Source organism: Larimichthys crocea, chromosome III (genome assembly GCF_000972845.2).
Source record: "Larimichthys crocea isolate SSNF chromosome III, L_crocea_2.0, whole genome shotgun sequence".
Classification (NCBI taxonomy): Eukaryota; Metazoa; Chordata; class Actinopteri; family Sciaenidae; genus Larimichthys; species Larimichthys crocea.
This window is the reverse complement of record NC_040013.1, coordinates 45,779,289-45,799,879: the sequence shown is the minus strand read 5'-3', so window position 1 is coordinate 45,799,879 and position 20,591 is coordinate 45,779,289. Positions and strand designations below refer to the sequence as shown.

Here is a 20,591-nt window from a genome sequence, read left to right as displayed (position 1 = left end):
GAAAATTTCACTTTCCAAGTGACATTTACTTTTAAGAAATGAGCATTACAAAGGTGAAGAGATCAGTGTCGACAATTAATTTTGAGTATGAATTCAATACCACAAAACTCAAACAGCAGGAATTTGACAGGCATCATAATCTCGGTCACTTCTCGAGGAAACTCTGCCAGGTGTCCTCTGCGTAGGAAGACATTTCAGGATCGTGTCCCCAAAGTCTCCTCTTCTCTAGAAGACGAGTCTGTAACTTCCTCATCTGGGAAGAAACAAACAAATTCAGATCAATAACCTGTGAGGTCAATATAGATGTGCAGTGTGAATAATGAAGTATAGGCCTGACCTCTGCCACATCTTTCTCTGCTGATGCCATCTGCTCGGTGGTCGCGCCCCTGGGATTCCTGCGTCTCTCCTGCATCTTCTCACAAAGGGCGCTGATCTGCCGCACCAGCTTATAAGATGATCTGGGTGGGGGGCACACAGGTCAAAGGTCAAAATTTCATACCGAAAGACAAAATATTTGGAAGCTTACATGGTCAGTGTATTAGAGCCTTTATATCTGGGCTAAAAAGGTTTAAAACAGCCCACCTGTGACCGGCTCATTTAGATTTATTCTATCAATAAAAGCAGACATGTCTAAGGTGTACTATCTAATCTGGTTTATCTGATTTTAGGCACAATGTTGCTTAAGAAGAACAAAAGAAACTGCTGGTTTTGTCATGAGTGTACATGCTCTTGTTGTCCACTAGGTGTCTCTAGCTTTCTACCTGCATCTGCATGGCAATTCTAGACCATAAAAAATACAATTTGGTGGATCCATTTATGCCTTAAGGTGTGGACAAAGACCTGTTATCTCTGCAGGCCTACAGGATCAAGATGTTCAGAATCACTGCTGAAATTGTATACACTGAATGTCTGCACATAGATACACTATGTACATCATGTAAGTATAAGTATTCATCAGGTACACTGCTGAGATGACTTAAATCTGCATTACAAAGGAGCTGATGGAGATAAGGCAGAAGCATTTACATTTTAGGGAGGGATTTTTAAACTTTGAGACAGTCAGATGTTGATTGTGCAACTGAACATCAGAAAATGTACCCAGTATTTTTTACATTCAGTGCCAACACTACCAGTCCTACTGACATGACTAATTTAAAAAGCATTCTTTGCCAATGACGCAGCAGGTCTGAGTCTAATTCTTATACTGGCCAAGGTTCCAGCATGTTATGTACTACTCTTCTTTTGATCACTCAGAATTTCCATTTACTTGTCATCTTGCCACTCTGTGATGAACTTGTCGGGTGTCTGAATCCGAGGGGAATCGCTGCTATCCTCTACACCAGATTTTGAATTGGTTTCTGCTTCCTGCAACAGAGAAAACGATGTTCATTATCACGTACAACAGGACTTTGATGCATAGTGCAGCGACGTTGTGACACATACAAACAACCTACATTTTTCAGTGAATATTACACTGATGCTGCTTGTTGAACTGAAATATTATGAACTGCTCCTCAGCTGCATGCATAGAAATGCTGCTGACAGTCAAATTACTCAAAACCATCCGTCTGCTTTGTGTACAGTTTGTGCATGGCTAGAGCTTTGATAGCTATACGTTGCTGCTGTGTGATCACTGATGCAGCGTACTCCATCACAGGCATCTGTTGCTGCCTCCAACAACAAGCAACTACCTGAGAAGGCATTCACTGGCATTCAAATGTTTTATCTTGTAGTCTTTTCATATTTATTGTCATCGCCTTCTACCCAGTGTGACAAAGGTGGTGCTGTACTGCCCCCTTGTGGCTGGCAGGTTGACAGATGTAAACTGAGGTGATTTATTCCACACGTACCTCTCGTTTTCTTTGTCTTTCATGCTCCTTCTGCTTTCCCTCAGAGAATTTTTTCCTCTGTGTGATCTTGGCTTGTGTGCGCCACTTCTGAAGGGTCTCTTGGCTTCTATGGGAGAGCCAAACAACAATTTACTGTCATAGATCTATGTCAAGCAAAGCGGTTCTTCGTGTATTGTGTGTGTCTAAATGGTTGCAAAGAGGCCTGTAAACATTGATTATTCTTTACATAGTGGACATATTATGGATTTCTTACTTGGGCAAATGCCAATGAAACACAACATCACCCTACTTTATGAAAGAACATGCTGTCTTATCTTTGGTGTTACCTGGCCCAGTGTAATTTAACAGTCCAAATGTGGTGTAGTAGGATAGTCAGTAGGGTATTTATTATGTTGAACTCTTATAGCAGACATACACTTACTTCTTTCTCTGCTCAAGAAGAGCTTGTTTCTCTTTTCTCCTTTCTTCTGGACTCCTCCAGGTTGAAACAAGCAGGGGGAGCTCGGGAATTATGCCAGCCTTGGTGGTTGCTTTTTTACTGACAAATACATTGAAACAAAATGCTTTATTTTTATTGCTCTCCCGAGCTCTGAGTCCCAGCGGAGACAGCCTGGGAGATTTTTATCACTTGGTCTCCTCTGCAGAGAATGTCATTAAAAAGTCTTTTGCTATCATTTTTTTTCTTTTTTTCTTTCTTTCTGAGGCACCATGCCATATACTTGGCCCTTCACCACAACTTGAAACCTCAGCACAAAAGTTATTTACTGAAACAAAACTAATTCACCTCCTCTGTGCTGTGGTTAGATAGACAATAACACTTTTAAATGTCATTGCACAGTAGATCTGAACAGGTGAAAAATTATTCCAGCCCAACATGTATTTGTTGTCCAGTGTATTGTACAAAAACAGCAACATGAGAAATTATATAATATATATATAATATAATTATATTCTTTTTGATCTCACTGCAGAGGAAAAAAATATTTTACTGGTGCAACTCACACTTGCACCTGGCTTTCAATACCTCATATTCATTAAACATGGAGCTAACCTGGCTTTCAATACCTCATATTCATTAAACATGGAGCTAAAGCCAGCAGGTGCTTGCTTAGCTTAGTCAGTTTAAAGAACAAAAAATCCATTTAAAAATGACAATGTGTGACTATTTCTTGACCAGGATCAGGTGTCAGGCAACTCCACTGGTTCATCCGAAGAAATGGTATGGCCCAAAACCCCCTGCGGAAAATTGCCATTTGTGCAAAGTATTATTACTTTAATTAAATAATTTGTAAGCTTTAGAGGTGCTGGAGGGCAGATTTTGTATCCTTTGGACAAAGCCAGGCTAGCTCTTTCCCTTGATTCCATTCCTCGCTCCATATTTAATGTACAGAGATAAAAATTGTATCAATCTTCTCTAAGAAATCAGCTTATATCCCCAAACAAAGCATTTTCTCTCACCTTTTCAGGTGTCTTATACTTAACTTACCTTTTGATAACAGGGAGAAGGGCTGACTTTGGGTTTCTATCGCTCTGTGATGCTGAGTCCAGCTCAGCATTGTCCAGCAGGATCATCTTGTTTTTGAGTTCCCTGAATCTCTGCAGCTCCTGCTCATCCACCGAATCATCCTGCTCCTCCATACTGGATCCCATCAGCTCTGACAGCTGGAGCTTCTCCACCTCTGGCAACTCTACCAATGAAACAACCATGGCAGCCACAAGTATAATGTGTGGGGGCAGCTAACACTGGCAACAATCATTGCTGTCTACAGCTGTAGTTGTTGGTAAAAGCACACGATGAGAACTGGTTGAAAATGAAGAATTACTCATAGAGTTCTTTTCCAACTACAGCGAAGACATGCCAGAATTTTACAGACAAATTTACATAACTAATATTAGCAGATAAAACACTCTTTACTTAATGAATATGTGACCAGCAAGTTTTTACTGAATTAAGAAAATAAAGGGTGAAACATTAATATTTACCCATGTGTATGTTGTAGGATAATTAGAAACAAACAGGCTAAACACTCGATGTTATCGCAGCTTAAAAAGGCTGATGACAATGCAATATGTAAATGAATAATATATATCCAAATCTGCTAAACTTATACTCTAAGCCAATTAAATGAAAGGAGATTTCCCCCAGGAGGCCGGAACCCTGCCTATGTTAATGCTCATGTAGGCAGGGAGATAAATCGTTTGATTGAGGGGTTTGGCTCTGCTCATTGTGCAGCAGCAGCCTCTCCTGTGGAGGGCTGTCTTGGGCTTCTCACAGTGATTACCTCCAGACAGTGCTTAGTGACAGAGAGCTCCTGTTTAGAGCCCACAGGTTATCGATCATTTTCATCTGGCTAAAAATATTACAGAGCTGGAACACAAGGGGGGTAAAAAAAAGAAAGAAAAAAGAGTCAGCCGAGTGGCACGCGCCGTCTCCAAGGCAACAGAAGTCACACCAGTGAAGTGGTACCAGGGCAAGGAGCTATTTTTGTGGCCAGCCGTCCTATCTTCGACAAAAAAGAGCAGATGGCTCGAACGCACGTGCATACTGAACGACTCGCTGCTGCATTGTTCAAAGTTAAGGTGCCTTTGCTTCACCTGGGGTGGTCTTCCTTGTGCTAACGGGTCGATTAGCCAAAACAGTCCTGAGGTACTGGAGGATGCCCTGGACCCCCTGGTTCACAATGTCTCGTGGAGGGAAACTGATAGGGCAGTCCCTCAGAAGCAGGCCGTTGAGGGTGATCACATTTCCTGGGAAAAGGGAAAAATAAAGAATGCCTTACAACTATGTTTACTACAATCAAGATTAATTTACAATAAGTGTGTTATTAGAGAAATCTTGCATATTATATATACTGATTGCAAACGTGAATGTATTATACACGCAAGCAACAGTGTATCAGTAATAATTTTAGTGCCAACAGCTAAGAGAGACGCAAAACATTGAAAATGTGCCGTGTATTCTTTCTGTTAACAGACACTAGTTATTCATTGTATGTAATCAGTGCGCATCAAAAATATAAACACAACACTCTTGTTTTTACTTTGTTGGAGTAAAAGATCGAGGACTTCTATACAAACAAAAGGTTTAATTTTCTCAAATTTTGTTGACAAATGCCACACCTGTCGGGTGGACGAGCCAACAAAGCAAAGCAGAACATTGATTTGAACTAATCTGTGAACACAGTTTGAGATAAGTAAACCTTTTGTATGCAGAAATCTTGAAGATTTCTTTCACTTCAAGTCAAGAAAAACAGGAGCAGAAACAAAAGCGTTTGTATTTTTTGCTGCTAATGCGCCTGATCAAAATGAGTGAAAGGACAGCTTGTTATTTGAAAGGACAGAGACATGAACTGAACTGAACTCACCTAACTCTGGTGGAAGTTCTGAGATAGGATTTCCTTCCAGGAGTAATGTTTTCAGAGATCTACATGAATGAAATCATAGATTATTAGATGACTGCAAGGGCTGAGAGCAGAAGTCTAAAATATAAAAGAATCTTATTTAAAGATATTCTGAAACATATTGTACTTGTATTTGTACTAGGGGTTTGGATTCAATCAGCATGCATTTGAAAGAGCAGTTGCATAAGTGACCTACCTGTGCAAGCCAATTTTGGCAGGGAGTGATGCAATTTGGTTATGTCTGAGGTCCAGCCACTGCAGGTTAGGCAAGCTGACGAACAATGAACCTGGGATACTGGGTATCTGGTTGCCTTCAAGATATAAATACTGAAGATGATAAAGAGAACAGTTTGGATGAACAGATATTGCAGAAGAACAAATTATACTGAGATATAAAATGTTGCTTGAAAACCCGCTGCAGCAGCTGTAGGTAGGTGGGCAGAGGTTGACAAATGCACAGTGAAGTCCAAACTGACCTTTACTGAGCTATTTCTCAAAACACTTTCTGGAACATGTTGCAGCTTTGTTCTGCTCAGAGACAATATGTCTGTTGAATAATTTTTAGGGAGCTGCTGTGGCTCAGCATCCTCAGGCGGAATGAGGGGGGCCAGTGGTTTGACAACACTGTCCCTCAAGACAAGGCTTAGCTGCTGGCCAGGAGCCTGCTCCTCCTCCTCCTTCTCTGGGGACGACATTGTGGAAGTGATGCGGATATATTCCGTGTACACAGACTATTCTTCAGGGTGTTCAAGTGTCCTTTTGCACTGTGCCCCTGTGTCTGAAAATAAACAAGTTCGTGTAAGTGTCACATTAAGTGGCAGACTTATTTTACGTACAAGCAGGTATTAGCTGTCCATCCACTGCTGCTGCCCAACGACAGCTAACATTAGCAAATACAGGTCAACTACTATATGAACGACACATTATCTTACCTGCTATTTCAGTAAACATATTCGTAAAGTGTCAGCCTGTCTCGGTGTCTTCTTTTTTATAAACAGAGAGGTTGTAAAACAGCAGGAAAAACGTGAAGCTCACTTAGCTAACTAACCGCCTCACGAATTTGACGGCGTAACCATAGCAACGAGGAGCAACACAAACTACGGCGACTGTCCACGTGCAAACAAGACGAACTGTATCCGTGACGTGTAACCAACGGCAGTGTAAGGAGACATCAACCAGAAGTTTTTCTCAAACATTTCAAGCGTATTAGTGAAATGTAAAAGCTACGCTGACTATATGTGGCACTTTATAATGCGCACTATTGTTGCAGAGCAGCAACAGGAGCAAATAAACCTACAAAGTGTTAAATCCCCTTTCCCCCTCAGTGATTCGGCCGGCGCCACCCACTCATCCTCTAATGTGATTGTGTGGAATAATTCACTCAGGCTTGTTTAGGCTGAAGAGAGAGAGCAGCAGCAGTTTTCTGCTACTAACGAGGGATGGAAGCCCTCCAGTTTATACCGAGCTTCACCTACAGAGAGGATGCTCCTTATGTGTTGATATGCATGACAGTCTGTGATACAGAGCTACGTCGACTACAGTCACTGGCCAGAAACTGTCACACTACTCCAACAACTGTCAAGTTAGTCAGAATACCAGGGGCGCGCTTCCGGTTGGGGTTTTCAATATAAAGGTCTGCTTGGCAAACTGTAAAAGTACAGGAGCAAGGATGAAACTACACCGGAAGGGCTTTTTGAAAGATATTAATCAAATGTCTTTCTTTCTTTTTTTTTGTTCTGTTTTTATATATGCACACAGTGGGGGGGTCATTGTAACAGACACCACTCTCTTGCATATGTCAAGACATTTAGTCATTAATAAATTAATTTTGTATGTCAGATGTGTATTTCTGGTTACTAAGTGCATCACGCAAGGTGGGTGCTACACTTACTGGTTGAGGTTGGTTTCCTCCCCTTCACTGTAAGCGCTTTGAGCATCTAAGATAAAGCACTGTATAAATGTAACCAGTACACGAACGAGACTATACCATGTGAACTCTTCAAATTAATTTGTTCAGTTAATTTATAGCCACATTGCACCGATTACATATAAATAATGCCACTACAGTCATTACTAATTTGAGCTGACTGCAGCGCTTCGACGGTATCCGTGTGCTTTTATTTTTAAGGCAAAACCCGCGGACTTCCTGTTTTCCTTTAGCTAACCGTGTGTACCTCGACGCAGCTCCTACTCTCAGCACGGACAAACATAAGTCTCTCGGTTTTTTTGCTGGCAGGCTCCGGAAGACAACTGAACACAACCAGTACCGAGTGATTGTATTTACCTCCAACAGTAACAAAAACCGAGCAGTCTCTTCTTTCTTCAAACATTTTGCGGTCCGTCGCCTCCTGCTACATTTGTTCTCCCCGGGTTTAGAGAGACTTTAAAGTCGCGGTGCTCCAAATTGTCGGCAGTAGAAATAACGGATAAAAAAAATATATAATAAAATAAAAAGCGATATAACGGGGACGTGTTTTTTTTTTTTTTTTTTTTTTTTTTGGGAGGGGGGTGAAATGTACGGTAATGATTACTGTCTTTTGAGGAGGGTGTCCAACACAGAGCTGTAGTTTCTCTTCAAGAGGCGAGGAATGCAATCTGAGCATCAATGTTTCACTGGGGCAAGTGGAAGAAGAGGATGGGAGCCAATAGTTCTTCTAAGAGACCAGTTTTCGACGAAAAGGAAGATGGTAAGTGATGGAAAAGTACTTATTTATATATATATTTAATTTTAACACTTTATAACTTGTACCTCAGTCTTAAATGTCTTTATTTACGGTATCTTTCAAGTTAGCACTAGCTTGTAATACTGCGTTATGCTACGAAGTTGTCAAAGTTTGTAGCATGAATTCATGTTCACCCTGTCGCTGTTACTGTCACCGGAGTTTATCCTAACAGGACTGTGTGTGTTGCCTTCGTTTAACAAAGCTGTGTGTGTGTGTGTGTGTGTGTGTGTTGCCTTCGTTTAACAAAGCTGTGTGTGTGTGTGTGTGTGTGTTTCGGACACGTTTGGAGGCGTCGAGCCCAACTTCCCAACAGACAGCTAATCTATCTGTCACTTTTATTAGCACAGAGGCGTCGCTGAAAGAGTCGGAGTAACCTCACGTTTGTGTTTCCATCACACCCAGTGACGCCCACATGACGCTCAGTGACAGCCCGTCCACAGAGCCTGTTTGTCCTGATGGAAGGAAGACACAAAGTGTGCCACTGCCACTCAGTCACAGTGAGATATGTGCTCACACAGCGAGGAGACTCTTTTGAAGTGTGCACTATATGAAGACAGATAGTTAATTGCGTAATTAAGACAAGATTAGTGTCATGCATGGAAGTAATGTTAATTCATGATCTCTTGTCACTAAGCCCCCCCTCCTCGTAAGCTCAGCACTGAATCACTGGATCTGTGTGATAGACTACAGAAATCCTGCATTGGTACGGAGCTATAATCAATGTGCTGGACAAGTTACAGGAGAAACTTGAGTGAATGGGGTCATTTCACTGCAGGGATGTGGTCATATGGCCCCTCTCTCTCTCTCTCTCCCTTCTTCTGTGTGTGTGTGTGTTTAGTTCACTTTCCTACATAAAAGGGTAACCCAGTTAAGCTTACAGCATTTTGTCAATAGTGTTCAAGTAAAATGTGCAGCTCTAATTCACATTACTATAGGGGAGTGGAAAAGAACAGGCCTTACAGCCTTAAGTGCTATGTTTTCTCTCACCCCTCCAGCAGTTCATCAAGGCCACATTGGTCCATATATGTTAAGGTGTAGAGAGTTATCCTTGGCTGGGCTGTATATGTTTCTGCCCCAATAGCTGTTGTCATGCAATTAAAGGAGAAACCTTGAGGCTCGGGGGTGAACCTGTCAAGGCAGAGGTCCTCCACATACTTTGTGAGAACGTCTTACATATGAGCCCTGTATCGATGTGCCAGGTTTGTTGGCCGATATTGGCCTGTCACAGATATATATCAGTATCTGCCTATGCTTTGTCTAACATGTGCTGGTATGAAAACTTGTTTTTACAGGACACAATGCAGGAAAAGATGCTGATTATGATTCTATTTATGATGTTTTTAATGTAGAGTTATTTGGTCTGTCATTTTAGACTATAAAGTTTATGGTTAAACTGTCAGACATACTTCCTCCATTACATACCTGTGTCAAGTGTTGGATAAGCACGTTAGATTATTGCAAAAAAGTGTGTCTTTAAAAAAAGAAGAAGATAAAATACAGAACAGTGCACAGTGAATTTGAACTTCAGAACCTTCAGGAAGAAATTGATGGCTGCTAGAAATATTTACATCTGCTGTCAAAGTAATAAATGAAACGAGGATCTGGTAGACTAGAATACAGGGTGATGCTCCTGACTTTGCTGCTGTTGTTTTTTTTTATTTTTGCAGTAGTTTTGTGTATTTTTATGAATTCTTTCTGACAAATTTTTACATCACGGCGTCAAAGTTTTTGCATCATATTGTGATATCGACTTATATCTCAATGTCAGAATTCTTTGCTCCCTAATATCGGCATGGGTCGGCCTCAGTCCAACATAATATAATATCACCAGGAGTCATTTTCCTCTCATCATTATGAGGCAGGTTCCACTTACGCATGACCTGAAAAACACCTAATAACTACCGCGCTTCAATTTCACTTTCCGCCCGCTCTGTGTCAAGAGACGGTGCGGTTGCATCACCAGTGTCGCCGTGCTCATCATACTTGCCTTTGTCACAACCGCTATCATGATGCGCAAATTGAGGAGCACTCTGCTCTCTGCCACAAAGATGCGTTTGATGTTATACAATGTTGTTATTAAAGGATGTACTCCAGAGTGTTGTCCCCCTTTTGTGCGGCGACGAACACAATCCTCTGCTGCACACGCACAGTTTGCATGGAGTAAAGTGGAAGGAGGCCACATACGGCTTTTTAAAAAGAAACAACTGACAACGTCACTGTGATCACCATGAACACTTGTGAAGCACTGATTCTGCACAGTGTACAGTCTTTGAAAAGCAGCCGCTTCTCTTTTCCCCCGTTCGTCTTTCAGAGAGCTGCCGAGCACTGATAACAGTCTGAGCAAACCGTGGCACACTGCATTGTGGATGCTGACTTAAGACTCTCTTGCAGCCTGTCAGGTTCTCATAGAAACAGTATCTGTCGGCTTCTTGGAAAACAGCATATGGCCTACATTAGGCAGTAATATTAGAGCGGGGTTTGGCTCAAAAGGCTGCAAACATAATCAAGCGGTCAGGTTGATGTCCAGGCGTAGCTGCCAAAAGGGCTTTTTTGGCAGATAGTTTGATTAGCAAAGGAAGGCTGTGGAATTGATTGAGGTGCACATCCTGTGTGTTTCTGCGCCAAGACTCTTCGACAACAACATCCAGGGTAAGAAATGAATTCATGAAAGTCACAGTGCTAGATGAATGGTGGTTAGACACTTAGCATTTAGCCTGTCTTTAAGCGTCATTTGAAAGAGGTCTTTTCTCTCTCTCATTGGCTCATCAATCAAAGGACATCGCTTGATAAATTTCAGATGCTGTACAACATGAACATCACTACACTTGGCCAAGAGATAGTTCAGCACATAGCCACCCGTTGAACCACATTGTGTCAGAGCCAGGCTGGCTGTTTCAGCTTACGGTTGCTTCATATTTACCACAAAAACGTGACATGATAGCGATCTTCTCATCTAACTCTTGGAAAGAAACCTTGGTTGAGCACCTTTGTCACTGATTTTATATGTAAATGAACTCAAACAGACTTAAAAGTGAAGTTCTTCCCCTCTCAGATTGTTTAATTAGAATAATTTCCGTGGCCTGAAGAGGTACAACCATGCAGATCATCCACTCAGATGTATCTTGTGTCCCCTTAGGGAGGTCCTGACTCCTCGGTTGGAAACCACCGTCCTTAGTGAATAATGATGAAGTCTGAGCAGCTGTGTGTCCAGAATACAGCTGCCCCACTTATCGATTCATTGTTTAAGACATTTTTCAGACAGAAATATCAAACGATTGCTCCAGGTACTGAAATGGAAAATTTGGAGTACAAGCACAAGACGTCACTCTGGACTTTGGTAACTTCTGGTGGGTCCACATAGACATAATGCTTTGTGAATCAGTTGGGATAATGACAGATAAATTAACAAATAAAGCAAGAAAACATTATAAAAATTAATTGCAGCCCTAATGTAAATGAGTTGTTAACACAGTAGGAGCTGACTGACTGAGTGTATAACCAGTTTAACCATTAGCCAGGCTCCACACAAAGGAGCACTTCACTCTCTCCAAGTCCTCATCTGAAACTTGGCACGGCACTCGCTTGTCGCTTGTGCTACAGTGTTCAGGAGAGAGTGCAGAATTGTCAAACGCTTGCTTTAATTGAGCATGGGCACACACTCTGTGTTACTTGTTATTTTTACTCCAAAGGATTTACAAAGTCTTCCGAATGTGCACGTCATCATGCGTGTGCGACGTGCTTTTAATTGCGTTGTCTGTTTATTGTGTTGTTACATTTTTGTGTGCATTTGATCAGGAAAATTTCCACTTCTGTGGACGATAAACTTATATTCTTTGTGTAGGCATGCATGTGTGTGCCTGTCAAGGATAAGTGTATGAGGCAATGGAGGCAGATTTGGCTGAGGATAAAGATAGATGCAGAGAGAGATGGCTGATTACTTGCACTGAATACTCAGGCTCTTTCATCTCTCTTACGTACTCTCAATTTCTCTCTTTATTCAACTCAACTTCATGGCTGCCTGCAGCTACTGGCCTCTTGCCACAGCAGAGTGCTGCCATAATTGGCCTTAGGAGTAAGGCAGGAGGAGGGGAATACTGTCCTGGTCATATTGCAGGATCGTCTGATCGCAGAGTGAGGCTTCTGTTCAGTGGAGTATTCCTTTTGAAGCAATTTAATGCTCATGGTCAAATGTACAGCAACAGTTTCCAAAGCACCAAACTGTCATCACTCAGAAATTTTGATGATATTGACATTTATAATACAATTATTTTCTATAAATAAATATAGAAAATAATAAATAAAACTATTTACGTGTGATCGGCATAACATCATCGCAACCCTCTTCAAAATCAGATGAAACTAGAAATGTCAACTTTTTCTGAAGAAAATGCAGATGTTCACTGCTGAAAGACAATTAAAATACAATTACTAAAAGGAGTTGAAATGGCAGTGAAGCGCTGAAATATGTGAACGTTTTGGTGTTGAGTGTATAAAGTTGAAACGTTGATGTAAGCTCTGAGTAAAGTCAACATATCAGTCGAAGCAGTTAGTGCTCTTCAATTCCTTTCAACACTCAAAAACCGAAAGTATCATTGAGCTGAAGTTCAGTGAGAGGCTGAAATGTCAAAGTGTGGTTGATAATTTGAGCTTGGAAGTGGCAACTGAAAGAAATGAATGCTGGTTTAATTACATAAACCGAAAGATGTAAGCACTGGGAGTCATTGGAATAAATTGAGTATGAACAGCTAATTTATTTATTTTTAGTTCAGAGATTGATTTGAGGGGTTGAAGTGTAAGCGTTAAAAAGAGTCAAGATATGTTTAGATGAGAGCGTAATCAATGAGAGCAGATGAACTCGTAGTTAAAATATGAGCAATGAAAGAACTGAAAGTGTCTGTTCCTGTGTAAGCACTAAAGACAGTCAAACTGTCATTTGTAGAGATGAAAGCAGTTGACGTGTCACTAGACATTCGACAGAATTTCAGATTTTAGTTCAGTTGGAAGTCATCACATCTGAGATAAACTTGACACTTCTCAGTAATATTTCATTACAGTAATTACATTTAAAAGCCGTTCTGTTTGTATTTAACAGCCTCATAGTTGGACTCTTCATGTCATAATGACAGACTGCTGGTAAGTCTGACAGTGTTCTTACATCTGACTGACTGCACCTTCTGTTACTGTTGACAGCTCCGCACAGGCCTTTTACACAGCAGGCATTTCGACTTGTGATAGTAGGAAAAGTACAGGTGTCACTAATACTAACATTAGTGGTGGTGCCGTTCTGTTCAATTGTCACAGTGAGCCGTGCCGGTGTGACAGTGAGCCAGAATGCACGATACCTGGATCCTGAAACCGAAGCAGCTAAATGGAATTCAGCCATCATTCATTTATACACCTTTCCAACTGTGGTATATCAAAATGTCTTCCGTGCCTGTGATCATGTTGTAAGGCTGGATATTACTTATTCCTGACTGGTTGCTTTTTCATTTTGGAACACATTTTTCAGAAACCCACTTCACAAAGCCTCTTGTCTACTTTTCGTCCATGTCTCAGCCTGATGTGATGTTTGCTTCAGGTGATGCACAGGCTTTAGCGAAGGAGTCTTCAAAGAGATGAACTCAGCTTGATGCTAAGGTGACAACAGAGGGAAGGAAGGTCGCTCATGCTTGTTGAGGTGTGTGTGTGTGTGTGTGTGTGTGTTTGCAGGAAAAAGGGATTAGGACAAGGAGGATGCAGTTGAAGTGGCTTTGGTAAGGTGTGTGTGTGTGGCTTCTCTTTAGACCTGCTGATTGTTTCGCCTGAACTTTCGGCTGTTTCTGTCACCATATTTGCACTTCCTCAACCTCTCAGAAGAGTCTTAGCTCGGAGAGTTTTATTGTTGACCATAAATTGGCTTGTCTTTGTCATGGGAAATGAAAGACTGGAGTGATAAGAGGGGCATCTAATAAAGCAAACAAAACTGTTACCTGTAGGCACCCTCGCAGCAGTAGCGAGGTTAGTTCAATATTTGGCTGTCTAGCCGTACAGTTCTTTTATTGAGAAATATCCGCTTTCAGCCCGTATTCAGTTCATTCCCACTGCTTCAATTACTGAACTAGATTCATGACACAGGGAAGAGACGCAGGACTCTTGCTTAGCCAGCTCCTGCGGGAAACCTGAATGAAACTGTAAGTACATTTTCACTGTGCTCATGCTCAGGCAACCTCGTAGCAAATGAGGAGGATCGGAGAGGATAAAGACTTGGATGGCAAATCGCAGAGTCAACACAAGTTGCTTGACAGACTGACAGATGCAAACTCTCTGTAGTTTGTAATCCCATTCAATACACAGGCGTGTGTGTGTGTGTAGTATCTGACTGTGTGGGGAGGCCTCTGTGCAGTGTAGTGAGACAAACCCTGGGCTCCTACGTTTAATTTAGCAACCAACCCAGATATTATTGCCCATAGAAACCAATTAAAACTGGTTTTCGGATTATCTCGGCGCTCTCTCCGTTGTCTGCAGTCAGAGTTGTTTCAACTTTAACGAATAGCACTCTAACTGGTTGGCTTTGTGTTTTTTCTCTAAACTTTTAAGTGTAAAGGCTTTACCGTTCTGTCTTTCATCTGTAATTGATTGGATTTCATCAGATTTTGCTCAGTGGCTAATTAAACTCACATTAGTGTCATGAAATAGTTTGATATGTTGTCTCTGGCTGACTTTTGACACTTTTTTTATACATTGAAAGGAGTATGTACAGACATGAAGACTAGAAAGAAAGCACCTTAAACAGTTACTGTAGAAGACACTGAAATAAGACAAAAGCATCGTTTTTAACAGCTAGTTAGTCCAAACCAAGCAGCAATCTCCGTAGCTGTGAAGTGATGTCATTGCAGAAGTGCCAAGACTGCTGTTCCTCGAACAGCCACTAGAAGCTGGCTACAGAACGAGTCAATCTCTCATAAGGCCCCATGTTAAAATTGTATTAAGATTCAAAGTTATGCAGAATTAACAGCATGGCTGTTTTGATTGACAGGTAAGTGCCATTAGAGATGGCTTGTTTTAGCACCCAGGTGTCATTCAGCCCACCCCAGGTCTGCCAAAGAGCCACGTCTGTGCTGATATTTTGATTAGCCCGGAGGCGGCAGAGGCAGGACTGCCAACATGGTGACAGCCAAGCCAAAGATTTTGAGCTTCCACTATACAGAAATCTGTGGGTGTCGTCATGGATACACCATCCATGTTTTATACTGTCAGTGGTCCTAACTAACTTATTTCTCTGAGGTAACATTGGCTGGGGTTACTGGACTCTAAGCTTCCTCAGATCTCTAAGAATAGTGGGACTGAACTGCTAACCTTAGCCTAAAATCTAATTAGATTCTGGTCCAGCTTCCAGTTCCAATGATTTATTGATCTATATGAAGATACAATGTGGTAATAACTTCTTCAAAGTAATAATCAGAGTAGTAGAAAGTTTCTTAATATCAAAAAAGCAATCTACTTCCTTAAGATCTCCATGATTGCAAAATTGAGCAAACTTTGAAACTTCTAATGAAGTAATTTCTTTTATAGCCGTCCGTCTGAGATTTGATTTTTTCCAGGAGGCTATTTGTAACTGCGAGAATGAGGTCAGAGGAAGGTGACTCTCTTCCTCACATGACTGTGAGAGGACAGGACTGCCAGCCCGTTGGCCGGCCTCTTTGAAGTCAGAATACCACACCACCCACCACCACCAGACTTCTTTATGCAGAGCTTTGAGCTCACCCGTGTTGCCAGAGGGTTTGTCATGCTTAAACAACAAGGTTACTGAGAAGAATCAGGTTAAGAAGAAAATGAGGGAACGTGTTTACATCTGTGCTGCTTTAAAACCAGCGTTTACATGCAATTTCTACCCTGCCCCAAATTATATTTTTTAACCAAGAGTTTTGTTTTTATTACTTTGGACACAAGGATTCATCGCTACAAGTTATAATGGTCCTTTTTCATCCAGCTGCATAAAGCAATTCTTCCCCTGTCTGAAGTCTTGGTCATTCCCAAGTATTTTTTTAAAAACGCAGTAAGAATCTTGTCAGCTTCTCCAGCAGTAACTAGCCACGTTAACCAGACTACTCTTTAATCCCAACCCCCAATTAAGAGTTTCTCTAACAGTAGCCAGGTTACTCATGCACATGCAATCACACTGACTCACTGGTGGCACACAAACACACACATCCATATTTTCATTCCCAAGACACTCTATAGTGAATGGCCGCTGAAATGTGACACTATTACATCTGACAGAAACTCCTCCTTTCCAGCTGCCCGCTACACCCCGAGGGAGTGTGTATGCAAACAAACGTCCTTCACTGCGTGGATCTATAAAAACAGCCGCGCTGCCACTTACAGGTGTCGAAAGACACGCATCTCAGGTTGATTTCAGAGTGCTGTGTAATAATGTTGGGGTTTTTCGAGAATTAGGTTTGGGCTGCGGCATCATATGAGCGTGCACCTGACTGGTGAACTGGATATATATCTCTGGTGCTTGCTTGTCCTAAATACCTGTGAGGACTAATAGAAGTCAGGTTTATCTGGGCCAGAACACGATGTGTCCTGCCTACGCTTCAGATCGGAGCTGCTAAGGGGAAAGAACTAGGGCACAGTGTCCATTTCCTCTCACCTTAAACACACACTTAAAGGCAGTCATACATGTCAGGCCATATTCTTACCCTCCCATAGTTGGAGAACAAAGCTACAGTGTTGCTTAAATGAAGCATGATCTTCTGATTAATACAACATACACTGACCAGCCATAACATTATGACCACTGACAGGTGAAGTGAATATCTTGTTATCATGACACCTGTCAGTGAATGTGCTCTGTCACAAAGCAAAGGAATATGGTATAGTATGAGGAACACAACTACAAGTTTAAGGTGTTAAATCTGGCCTCCAAATTGCCCAGATCTCAATCCAATTGAGCATCTGAGAGATGTTTTGGACAAACAAGTCCAATCCAAGTTTGAGCCTGGCAACTTACAGGACTTAAAGGATCTGCTGCTAATGTCTTGGTGCCAGATACCACAGCACACCTTCACTAGAAGCCATGCCTTGACCAAGCGGCAAGCAAGCAATTCCATGAATGTCCACTTGAGGCTGGCTACGAAACGAGTCAGTCTCCATAAGCCCCTATATTAAAATGTCCAACTTCACAGCAGAAATAATCACAGGTGCTGTTACAGAAGTACCCAGGCTTCATTCAGACTGCTAGATCCACTGATGATCCATGTCTTTGCTGATTTATAGATTAGCTGGGAAGCAGAAGAGGCAGAACTGTCAACATGGCGGAGGCCAGTGCCACCACACTGAGTTTTACTACGGCTCTGTACGAATCACAGATCACATCACAGATACAACGTCCATTCTTTATACTTTCATTGGCCTTGACAGGTCAGGACTGTTATGGTGGCAAAGGAGGGATCTACACAATATTAGTCAGGTGGTTAGTGTTATGGCTGATGGGTGTATGTTTGCATATTAAACAATTCCATTGTCTTCAAAGATTGTCTTAAATTGAGATCAGAGATGTTACGGTGAATCATCTGTGGTACATAAACACTGAAGCACGCAACTGCACTTTTGTGTTCATTTCAAGTCAGCTGGTGTTGGAAGTGAAGATGCATTATTCAGCTGTCACTGTACTATTCACCTTTTGAGGAGCTAAAAATAAAAACAGCTGTTTTTCATCTTTCTTTCAAACCTCAATACCTGAGCAGTATAGAACTGGGCAGTATAGATCTCTATTTACAGCATACCATCACAATTTTCCTGGTCCTCCTGAGACTCTTTGTGACAGCTCTTCTTCTTTCTCTGCCTCTACCACATCCCTCCCACCACCTCCCACCAGCCTTTAAATAGATCCCTAATGTATCCCTGTGTGAACAGTCGAAAGGTTAGTATGGCATTTTGGGCAATTTCTTTGCCGCAATGTGTCACAGCCCAATGGTTTGTGAAACCAAGTCCCACTGAAGATGCGGAAGAGTGGTGGAAGCAGTTGGGGTTGAGTATTGAGATATAGTTCTTAATTGGGAGAACAGGTTTGAAATATGTCAGAAGCGGGGAGTTTGCCTACATAGGTGGTTTTGCATGAGTCAATGCATGTGCGTGGTGTCAGCAGCTCTCTCGCTCAAAATTTTCTCTGGCTTAACATTTTCTGCTGAATTATATAAGTATACAGCTAGTGCTAACGTATCCAACTCAGTTAATAAAACACAGCACGTTCAACATGGGAAGAGAGGAAATATTGAGGTTTTAGGTTCTTTTCATTCTTACCTAAAAGAATCACTTACCATTAATGATAAGTGACAGATTTACTGCACCTTAAAAATATGGGAAGTGAAGTGTTTTATTTCTAACATACTTTGTTTTCTTTATTACTCAAATGAAATGGAAAAAATCAAGACCAAGATTTGGAGAATAAGGATCCAGAAACCTAAATCTAAAAGACACAAGAGTTTTACTAAGTCTTTTACTTTGAAGGGACTCTTATTCTGTAAGACTTTTGTCTTGTCTGTGTGTCTGTGAGAGGGGCCAGGTGGAGCCCACTAATCAGAGCGATCAACCGCAGCTGCTCCTGTGACATTTGACACCACAAAACGCTGAAAGTACCCCTTTGAACAGGAAGGCTTTCTGGCAAAACCGTATTTCCAGTCACTGAACCGGCTTCGCTTTTAGCTTCTTGAGCACTTCCTGTTTCGATAAAATGAAGAAATGTGAGCTTAAGAGCGATTCAAAGAAACGTTACTTCTGCTTTCCTCCAGAAGTTTTCCCGCCTTTTTAACATGGCAGTCTATGAGGCTGTGGATGGGTGTTGCTGGCGCATCTTTGTGTCCCACGCCAAAACTGTAAGTGTGACAGCTTCAGCAGTGTTATCACTGCGACTACCACATATTTTCCTACGTTTCTATGTATAAATTATTTTTGTAGAATGCAATTTGTGGCCTCGAGATTTTTAGGCAAACCGTTTGCCAAAATGCTTAGAAAAGTCATAGCAGTCAATTCCTGCTTGTTTTAATACCTTTTTTGTGTATGTGCGACAAAAACTGTAGTAGCGAGTAGCGTGCCAAAAAAAGGGCGTAAGAATTATAATAAGCGCGGTGAATAGTATATAGTGTGCTCTTTCAGACACTCAATTATTTTCATATTTGATTCATTTGCAGATTGTTTTCTTGATTATAAGATTAGATTCGATGAATCAGTTAAATTTCATGACTTTAAAAAAAAAAAAAGCCTGTTTTGTCCAACAGTCCACCACCCACAGATATTTCAATTGACATCAGAGGAAAATGGGACGTTTGGCATTTTGGCCTGAAAACTAACTCAAACGATAAATGATGATTGAAACACCCAATCACATAAGTGAGTGACTAGTTTCACCTTCAAAAGACCCCAGCAGTGGAAATGCTTTGCTGTACCTTCAGCTTTAATGCTTATGCAGGTGCTGACCTGGGTCCAGGAGGGTGGATTGAGATGATGACCTTTGGAGAAGTCAGGCTGGGCTGTGCAATAAATCCATTGCTTTTTCATAGGAGAAACTCAACACCATGCTGCTGGAAAAACTTACACTAGCATTGACTCGCAGTGCAGACAATCTGTATGTATTGTCTGACCCCAGATGCAACAATAAGCCATAGGTATTTCACCAGTACTGTGCGTTCCGTGCTTCATTAATGAGCCAAAACATGATGAATACACAATGTGCCGGCCCAGGAGTTGTGAATCACAGTGAATTAATTATGCCAATGCAGGGACTGGGAGATGATGTGGCAGCACTGTAACGTAACAGAGACAGAGAGAAACACACACACACACACACACACACACAAAGGGACACATTGCTATGGTAACCTCAGAAGTTTTCACACGGTCCAGATGATGTTTCTTTGTGACAGTGCTGTGTATGCGAGAGTCCCCATGCTGCAGTGCAGATTCTCCTCTGAAGTGTTCTCCTCTTGCTCCCTCTTCGTCTTGACAGCCTTTAGATGTACGATACAGCCTCCTGTAGTGATTTCTCTGTGTGTAGAGGTCCAATTTCACATCTCCTCTTTCATTCTCAGAGACATGGCTCCCTGTTTGTGAATATTTACCTTGACATCCATGCAGCTTCTTCATACCTCATTCAACTTTACAATCATGCAATACTGCGCATACTCACATGAAGTTGGATTGCAAGTATATCTGTATGTTGCTTGCATTTGCAGGTAGCCATCTTGTGTGAAACAGTAGACCACACCGTGGCTGCTGCCCATACATCTGACAGTGCAGGGCAGAGCAGGAAACATGCAGGGGTCAAGTTGTAATCCTCCCTTCTGTCCTGGTTGATTTGGAGACACCCATGTTTACTGTGGCAATGGCAAGTGCGGTTTAATAACCCACAGTTTAGGAGGAAACACTCTTTGCCACTTCGTTGGAAACAGACGAACAATTGGTGTACTATATGTATTTATAATGTAACTAGAGCTGCAATGATTAGTCGAATAATTGATTACTTGATCGACAGAAAGATAATTATCAATTACTTCATTGTTAAAGAGGTAAGGAAGGCTGTTTTCAAATATGGTCTTGTCTGTTAAAATAAAGTGTCTCTGGGTTTTGGACTAAAA

At 41.6% G+C, this 20,591-nt stretch overlaps 2 protein-coding genes across 2 annotated transcripts in view; one reads left to right on the top strand and one right to left on the bottom strand.

The window, feature by feature from the left end:
- Positions 1-9: 9 nt before the first annotated feature.
- On the bottom strand, positions 10-6,366 carry LOC104925912 (leucine-rich repeat-containing protein 27). The gene is made up of 11 exons (XM_010739655.3): positions 6,184-6,366; positions 5,728-6,029; positions 5,448-5,578; positions 5,216-5,274; positions 4,446-4,598; positions 3,337-3,538; positions 2,272-2,388; positions 1,851-1,956; positions 1,268-1,365; positions 338-458; positions 10-253 (listed from the first exon to the last, which is right to left on the bottom strand). Exons 2-11 carry the CDS (start codon positions 5,944-5,946, stop codon positions 146-148), a joined length of 1,314 nt encoding a protein of 437 aa, XP_010737957.2. The 5' UTR covers positions 5,947-6,029; positions 6,184-6,366; the 3' UTR covers positions 10-145.
- A 725-nt stretch (positions 6,367-7,091) lies between these two features.
- stk32c (serine/threonine kinase 32C) overlaps positions 7,092-20,591 on the top strand; it is a 79,399-nt gene continuing 65,899 nt past the window's right edge. The window contains exon 1 of the mRNA XM_010739669.3: positions 7,092-7,938. Coding sequence (XP_010737971.1) covers positions 7,857-7,938 — 82 coding nt within the window. The 5' untranslated portion in view covers positions 7,092-7,856. The remainder of the gene's footprint in view (positions 7,939-20,591) is intronic.